General features: G+C 43.8%; 3 protein-coding genes across 4 annotated transcripts; 2 read left to right on the top strand and 1 right to left on the bottom strand.

The window, feature by feature from the left end:
• Positions 1-6: 6 nt before the first annotated feature.
• On the top strand, positions 7-1,727 carry LOC105567219 (glucosamine-6-phosphate isomerase-like). 2 transcript variants are annotated; one of them, XM_012021895.1, is made up of 5 exons: positions 7-135; positions 221-505; positions 591-949; positions 1,072-1,153; positions 1,395-1,727. In XM_012021895.1, exons 1-4 carry the CDS (start codon positions 12-14, stop codon positions 1,147-1,149), a joined length of 846 nt encoding a protein of 281 aa, XP_011877285.1. In that variant the 5' UTR covers positions 7-11; the 3' UTR covers positions 1,150-1,153; positions 1,395-1,727. The 2 variants fall into 2 exon arrangements, with proteins under 2 accessions (XP_011877285.1, XP_011877286.1); XM_012021896.1 differs by lacking the exon at positions 1,072-1,153.
• Positions 1,728-2,377: 650 nt separating this feature from the next.
• LOC105567217 lies at positions 2,378-4,936 on the top strand. The gene is made up of 2 exons (XM_012021893.1): positions 2,378-2,999; positions 3,968-4,936. Exons 1-2 carry the CDS (start codon positions 2,516-2,518, stop codon positions 4,711-4,713), a joined length of 1,230 nt encoding a protein of 409 aa, XP_011877283.1. The 5' UTR covers positions 2,378-2,515; the 3' UTR covers positions 4,714-4,936.
• Positions 4,814-7,681, bottom strand: LOC105567218 (nucleolar GTP-binding protein 2-like). The gene is made up of 2 exons (XM_012021894.1): positions 7,535-7,681; positions 4,814-7,159 (listed from the first exon to the last, which is right to left on the bottom strand). The coding sequence occupies exon 2, from the start codon at positions 7,152-7,154 to the stop codon at positions 5,004-5,006; it is 2,151 nt and encodes a 716-aa protein (XP_011877284.1). The 5' UTR covers positions 7,155-7,159; positions 7,535-7,681; the 3' UTR covers positions 4,814-5,003.
• Between the last annotated feature and the right edge of the window lie 399 nt (positions 7,682-8,080).

The following is an 8,080-nucleotide window of genomic DNA, read 5'->3' as shown; positions in this document are numbered from 1 at the left end:
ATATATTTATTATGCGTCTGGTAATTTGCGATAACGTGGACGATGTCGCGGAGTGGTCTGCGAAATACGTTTTGAAGAGAATCAACGATTTTAATCCTCATGAGAACAAGTACTTTGTTCTTGGTCTCCCCACAGGTACGTGATAATCTTTTTAAACATGTGTTTATCAATCGTGTGATATTAACGTTCTCCTGACAATCCTTTTTCGTTTCCTTTCCAGGAGGGACACCTTTGGGAATGTATAAAAAGCTTATAGAATATTATCAACAAGGCAAAATATCCTTTAAGTACGTTAAGACATTCAATATGGACGAGTATGTTGACTTACCGAGAGACCATCCCGAATCTTACCACTATTACATGTACAACAATTTCTTCAAACATATAGATATCGACCCGCAGAACGTGCATATACTTGACGGAAATGCGACGGATCTCGAAAAGGAGTGTGACAATTTCGAGAAAAACATTAAAGAGGCCGGTGGGATAGAATTGTTCATTGGAGGTAAAAAGGCGACGGCCTCGTTAAATGCAGACCCGAGAGACTTTTCGGCGCGGCTAGTTTCGTAAGCGACTATGTAAACTTGCAGGTATCGGACCGGACGGACATATAGCCTTCAATGAGCCCGGCTCGTCGTTAGCTTCTCGCACGAGAGTGAAAACTCTCGCGCAGGACACCCTGGAAGCCAACGCGAGATTTTTCGGAAATGATATTAACAAAGTGCCGAAGCAGGCGCTAACGGTAGGCGTCGGCACGGTGATGGACGCTAAGGAAGTGATGATCCTTATCACCGGTTCCCACAAAGCTTTTGCCCTTTACAAGGCCATAGAGGAGGGCATCAACCACATGTGGACGGTGTCCGCGTTTCAACAGCACCCACGCACGCTTATAATCTGCGACGAGGACGCGACTCTGGAATTACGTGTGAAAACGGTCAAATACTTCAAGGTGATCTCTCAATCTGCCTCGTCACTCGCTGACTCGGCACTTTTTTTTTATCGTCGGGTAGAGATTAAATTCAGGTACTGTGTTTGAAATTGCGTCTCGTATTCAATTTATATGCTATTTAGGCGCTCAGTGACGTACATCGCAAATTGATTGAGGAAGATGGAAATGCAATCCCCCGTCGCACACTGCAAAACAATTAAAGCGGTAGTTATCTTCATGATTTTTATACCCAGGATCAAAATTTTCTGAGTATTACCGAATTATGAGCAATACATATCCATTTTCCTTCCTAAAAGAGAAAGAACATATATTCTTTTTCTACAACAAAACTATATTAGATGAGATATTAATTCGGCATTTGTCTATTCTCTTTTTTTTTATGCAAATTTGTTGTACAAATCATAATAATATAATCATAATTTTAAATAGTGAAATTTATTTGTAGAACTTGTGGGATATTCACAGCAAATTTATCGAGCAAGAAGGTCGCCCGAAGTAAACATTTTCTCACCGTCGGCGATAACGAATTTACATGAGAAGGACAAACAGTCGGGAAGTTTCAGCGCATGGAAAAGCTACACGAATAAAGTGATCGCAGATCGCACATTATGCAATAGACATGTATTTTACGTTCTTTTATTTTAATCGTATTTTACATATGAAAAATTTTATTATATACGCTATCTTATACACAACTGCCATGTGAGTGCCAGAAAGATATATTTTTTATATCATTCTCTGTTATTTCAGAAATAAATTTACTCTTTTTACCGCCGTATCACAGAGGCGTTCTCTCAGTGATTGCGATCCGAGATTAACCAATCTAATCTCCCATTCCAGCGAAAAGAAGTGTCGTCAAACAATGACATAGTTAAGTTTTTAGCTGCAATATGAACAAACATGATATACGATTGCAAAAAACGGCGCAACACGATCTTTATAGAGATAATGGCGCGGAAATTGTGTGTGTGTGTGTGTGTGTGTGTGTGTGTGTGTGTGTGTGTGTGTGTGTGTGTTGTGTGTGTGTGTGTGTGTGAATCACACGATAGTTACAAGTTCTAAAGAGAAACCAGGACAAACTGATTGTCGCGGGTGTCGTGAGAGGAGCTGATAGCCGCTGGTAGCGTTCAAAGTACGGAAAATCAGCGTTTGACAAAACTTTCCGTGTGTGAGTCGACAATATCTCCGCACGGAAATTAATCTCATCCGACACGTACGTGGAACACAGCATCATGTTGAGTAATCGTAGCTACGTAACGATTACAAATATAGTACGTAGGCAGTTGCGGAGAGGAAAGGAAGGAGGTAGATCAGGCCTCAGAGTTAGTGGAGGAGGAGGAGGAGGTGGTGGCGGTGGCAATGGTAGCAGCAGACGTAAATGAAAGGATTGTTCGCCCGGTATGGGTCACGTTGGAGAGAAAGAGATAGAGAGAGACGCGCTTCTTTCACACGTAATATATCTCGACCAGTTCAGTATCGGTCCGACACGAAACGTGACAGCTGATTGACATAGGCGCGAATCTTTTCCGTACACTGTCCGCGACCTGTGCGACAACCTGGACAACCATGAGCAAGGAACAGCAGGCGCTGAAGACGATCGAGCTGCGTGAACTGCAACCGTTACTCAGCCGCACATTTGGCGATCGGCTGATCGTGGTCCGTTTTACGAGCGAGAGCCTGTTGCAGCCGGGCGAGAATTATGGCAGCACCATTTTACGCGTTGACGCCGTAATCAAGCGCAACAATGAGGCGAAGGAGGAAGACCTTCATCTCATCGCGAAGATGCCACCGCCGACGGAATTTCAACAGGAACTGTTCGGCAGTCCGCTCACGTTCAGGAAGGAGATCTTCATGTATGAGAAAATTGTGCCTTACTATCAAGAACTGGAGAGAGAGATGGGTCTGAAAGAGGACGAGGTGTTCGATATATTGCCACGATATTATCAGTCCCGATTGTCGCTGAGTCCAGATGTCGATTTCGACGATAACGCCGTTATTTTAATGGAGAACTTGAGGTCGCACGGTTATTACATTGGCGACAGAACTAAAGGTAGTATTAAATGTCTATTTGAAACTCATTGATGATAAACTTTGAGCTCACTTTATCTTTATGCTTTGAATTAAGCACTTGTTGGCGGTTCAGAAGAACCGCAGAGAAAAATGTTTAGCATAATGAATTATTCATGAGCCTCTCCTAATGAAGACTTTTTTGCGATTTAATATGTTAAGTTCTTTAAAATTATTTATACTATGAGACTGACAATCGTCATCTTTATGTAAACGACAAAAATCTTGTGTAGTATTTAATATTCATAAATTTAATTTAACAAATTAACCGAGAATTAAATTTATATGCACTGCGTCAAGTAGGAAAAGCGTAGATACGTGATGACAAAAAATTGGTTAATGGCATTTCATAAATTGCATAAGGTGCTGGTACAAATAATGATTAAGATAAACTCATTTATTTAAAAACCTTTGCGACATTGAAAGCGCAGTGCGATAACTCCAGAGAGTTTGTCATTCATAATACAATGTGTCGTCTTTTGCTTCTTATCGATATGATTTATGATCCAAGTAACAAAAACGTGATTTATTACACTAATCCCCTCGGCACCATTTTTTGTCAACTTTATGCAATTGCTCTTGGTACTCAGGAAATATACACAGCATCATTAGTTACGTCATAATGATTTTTATAAAGTTGACCGTGAAAGATAAGAGAGTTTCACATAAGATTAATAAAGTTGCACCACACGGTTGAGTTTTCTCTGATTGTGTGGCAATTTTCTGTGCATTTTCGATCAAAGATTGTTAAAAGTTACAAAGTTAAGATTACTCAATATTATGTAAAGTCGCAAAGCAGATTAGACCAAAGATTATTAAAAGTTACAAAGTTAAGATTACTCAATATTATGTAAAGTCGCAAAGTCAAGACCGTCAGAAGTTGCAACATAAGTTTAGCCATAGTATTCATTAGATGATAAATGAGTGACTCTTTTTCCGTTTGGATCACAGGATGCGATCTTGAGCACTCGAGGGTCACGATACGGGCGATGGCGAGATTTCATGCGTTAGGGATGGCGACCAAGTACAAACGACCGGAACACTTCGAAGTGTTTAAAGAACACAGCAAGTGCCTGGAGCTGAAGACGGATAAGTTCGAGGACTTCCACAAAGACATGCTGGCGACGATAAAGGAGGATCCGCAGTTGAATGCTTACGCCGATCGCTGCGAAGCCGCCATAAGCGAATCGGTCGGTCGTGGTATGTGGAACCTAACGCCCGACGAGCCGTGGTCCACTATCATTCACGCGGACTTCTGGGTGAACAACTTCATGTTCCATCGCGACGAGGACGGCCGGGTGGACGACATCAAGTTCGTGGATTTTCAGAATTATCTGTTCCTCAATCCGCTGCGCGAGATGGTCTTCTTCCTGTTCTCCAGCACGGCGGTGAGCGAGGACTGCTTGGAGGAACTCATAGACCTCTACCACGAGACATTCCTGGCCGTGCTGGATCGAATGGGCTGCGACACCGAGCCATTCACCAGGGAGAAGTTTGACGCCAAGCTGTTCATCGACGCCAAGCTCGAGATGATGCATTTATTCTTCATGCTCAAGATAATCACGCTGAACGTACAGGAAATCAAGTTGAAGTACGATCAAATTGAGAACTTAATAATGACCTACCAGGGCAACGAAGCGTTCATCCTACGGCTGCGCAAAGTCATATTTTACTTCGCTAAGCGCGAGTGGATCTAGGCAATAATAGAAGAAGAAAGAAAACATCCTGGAATGGTCCTAAATTCATTGTCACGCTCGCGATATTGCGGCGCAATTGATTACATATACATATAAGTACGTTGTATATTGTTTTATTTTATCTTCTACGTATTGTAAAACGACAGAAGGACAGGCCAGTTGCGGAGGAAATGAACGTACAATTTGCAATGTGATAAATATAAAATATACGTATATATACATATTTTACGCTTCGTTTTCCTGGTGTTGTACAAATATCTGGGTAAAGTAAATGTAATTTATTCTAGCACTTATTTCCTCTTGACTCTTGGGACTTTCCTGTTTTTATTTCTGTTCTTTACATTCGTGACTTCGTAGAAATTGCTTCCGATCTTTTTCCTTTTGCTGGCACGTTCTATCGCTCTTCGCTGTTTGCTCGTCAATTTGTCCTTTATTTGTTGGCGCGACGTCGACAAGACACTTTGTACATCGCCACTCGAGACAGTTTTAGAAGCCAACATTTCGGCATCGCTGGAATCGTATTCATCTACGACATCAAACGCGCTCTGCCTCAGATTATCTTGTTCAATAGACAAAGGATCTTCCGAATCTGAACACTCGTTGCTTTCCTTCGTATCTGACTCTTTATTTGCTTTGTCATCGTTTTCGATAACGTTATCGTTTGAGGAACGTTCTTTATCGCCCTGGCCATCCAAATTGCCTGCCTTTGACAAATCGCCAGAATCATCTTCCGACTCCAAGTTCTCCGATCCCGACTCGCTCTCCGCACTGCCGTCGTCCTCCGCGAGACTGTCGTCGAGGGACTCGTCCTGCTCCAGATCTTTAACATCCTCGCCGGAATAAGGCAGTCCAACGCGTATTTTTCTAAAATCTTGGACCACTGTTGGCTGAGTCTTTATCATCTCCTTTGCAAGTGCATTATCAGTTTCTCGAGTCTCTTTAGTACTGGCTATTTCTGAGGTACTATCTTGCGCGGCAACCGTTTCGTTCGTAGCATCCATTTGACTCGACAGCGGCTCCTCGTAGCCCACAGGTGTCACGTAAAAGGGCAGTTTGCCGCGCTGCCAATCGTTGAGCACCATACGCGCGGCGATCGCCACGTCGGGCTCTCCCTTCTTCAGAAGCTTGCCGCTCCGGCGCGCCAGCTTTTCCAAGAAATCGACGTGATCTATCCACACGTTTATCTTGTAAGTCTTGCGAATGTACTCGGGCTTCACTCTCTCCAGGACCGAGGCGACGTAATCTTCCGGGCTCTGCACGAGCTCCACTCGCACGACGCCCTTCAACACCTTCTCCGTGTCGGTCTCCGACGACGGATAAACCACACCCGGGCAATCTATCAGGTAGATGCGGCGCATGAGAGTTATGTACTGCCAGACTTTCGTCTCCCCGGCAATAGGCGCCACCTTGCAGACCTTCTTGGAGCGCAAGGTGTTTATGATGGAGCTCTTTCCCGTGTTGGGATACCCTATGAAGCCGACGCTGATCTGCTTCTTGTCGACGTGCAATTTCGCGAACTGCCTCAGCAGATTGATCAGGGAGCCCTTGCCGAAGGGATGCGTGAGGGAGGCGTGGAAGGCGACCGTCGGGTACTCCTTGCTCAGAATCGCCACCCACCGTTGCGTGACCCACGTCGGCACCAGATCCACCTTGTTCAGGATGAACATCAGGTGCTTGTATGGCTTCTCGGTTTTCAAGTACTTCTCCACGGGCGGAGACCTGGTCCCCAGCGGGTCCCTCGCGTCCAGTATCTGTAAAATGACGTCGGAGGAGTCAATGACCTTGTACAGCTCGTTCCAGATCCTCCTGCTCTGTCCCGCCGCCATGACCCAGTCTCTCTGCGCGTCCCTCACACCAGTGTCCTCGCGAACGAGGTCGAGGTCCTTGGTGTCTTTCTCCTTGTTGTAATCGTCCTCCTTGTTCTCAGCCGACTTCTTCAAATCGTCGTACGACGTCGCTGACAAATTCGGCCGCTTCCTGACCTTCTTCGGGCCAAAAACGCTCTCGAAGCTCTCGGTATCCAACAGGTGTACTCTTGCGTTGGCCGCCTTCTGCTGAAGTAAAGTGACGGGCAGCTGAGTGGGTTTCATGACGACCTTGTAGGGATCCTTCATCGCGGTTCCCAATTCATTCTGGAACTTTTGCAGAGCGTTCTGCGAGATGACTCTTGAGTTACCGAACCACCTTTGCGACGGCTCCACGCGCGACATGGTCCCAGAAGTATTCCAGCCTTGAAACGGCGCGGGGCTAATAATCTTCCCGGTACGATCGCGCTTCGGCCTCTGATTGCGGTACATCTGCAACCTTTTGATCGTCGCTTTCGTCCGCACCTTGGCGACTCCCTTCAGTCCCTCCGTAGGACGCTCAGGATTCATACTGTGTCCCGAGCGCTTAAAGCCCTGCTTCCGAGGGGCTTTAGTAGTGGTATGTGTTTTACCCATTGTGCCTGGAACAAACACACCATTCAGAAAACAATAGTGATACCTTTCGAAACTTAGTTCTCTTTAATATCGAGAAATCAATTTAAAAAGATTGCAAAAAAGACATTCATATATTTCTGAAAATATTTTTTAATTGATAAAAATAATAAATTGAATTGTAATTGAACACAATAAATATTAAATGTTTAATTTTATTATATTAATCAAATACAATTTAAATTTAATCAAAAACGTCGATGGAATTTTAATTTGTCGTATAAGGAATGTTTCTGAACCTGAAAAACCAATATAGTTTTAAATTTTCTGTTGAAAACATTTTAAACCTGCACGGTTCGGTTAGTTTTAATTGCGAGATAAAGTATAAACAACTGACAACATACCAGAGATGTGTTACAGCAAACGTATTACTCAAAAATTATCAACAAACAATATGCAACAAATATGTTACGAACAAATTCTATGTAGTCAAATATATGTCAGGTTAGGATCACACCGCATGTTCTTCAACAGTGTGATCAACTTAAAATTCTCTGAACAGCCTGATGTCTGAAAACAAATTCCCTATATTACTCCTAATCATAGGTTTGTTCGTGTCGCTCGCACTTGTTACCCTTAAGCCCGTGTCACACTACGCATTGCAAATCGCGAATCGGATCGAGATTGAGTATCGCGGATCGCATTGCAGCCAATCAGACGAGACAGCCTCGTATCCGATTGATTGAATTGTGCTCCGCGATCCGCAATTTCAATCCGATCCGTGATCCACAATACGTAGTGTGACACGGACTTTAAAGCCCGTATCAGACTACGGATTGGGATTGGGATTAGATTGAAATTTAACCAATCACAGTAAAGCCCGTATCAGACTACGGATTGGGATTGGGATTAGATTGAAATTTGACCAATCAGAGTAAAAGTTACTGAAC

The sequence above is a fragment of the Vollenhovia emeryi genome, unplaced genomic scaffold (genome assembly GCF_000949405.1).
Source record: "Vollenhovia emeryi isolate VEMERY1.0 unplaced genomic scaffold, V.emery_V1.0 DF939139.1, whole genome shotgun sequence".
Lineage (NCBI taxonomy): Eukaryota > Metazoa > Arthropoda > Insecta > Hymenoptera > Formicidae > Vollenhovia > Vollenhovia emeryi.
This window is presented reverse-complemented; position numbering and strand designations above follow the sequence as displayed.

Coding starts and splice junctions, on each gene's coding strand:
- LOC105567219 (XM_012021895.1), top strand. CDS start 12: ATGCGTCTGGTAATTTGCGATAACGTGGACGATGTCGCGGAGTGGTCT. Junction 136..220: donor TGTTCTTGGTCTCCCCACAG/GTACGTGATAAT, acceptor TTTCCTTTCCAG/GAGGGACACCTTTGGGAATG. Junction 950..1,071: donor AAACGGTCAAATACTTCAAG/GTGATCTCTCAA, acceptor TATGCTATTTAG/GCGCTCAGTGACGTACATCG.
- LOC105567217 (XM_012021893.1), top strand. CDS start 2,516: ATGAGCAAGGAACAGCAGGCGCTGAAGACGATCGAGCTGCGTGAACTG. Junction 3,000..3,967: donor CATTGGCGACAGAACTAAAG/GTAGTATTAAAT, acceptor TTTGGATCACAG/GATGCGATCTTGAGCACTCG.
- LOC105567218 (XM_012021894.1), bottom strand. CDS start 7,154: ATGGGTAAAACACATACCACTACTAAAGCCCCTCGGAAGCAGGGCTTT.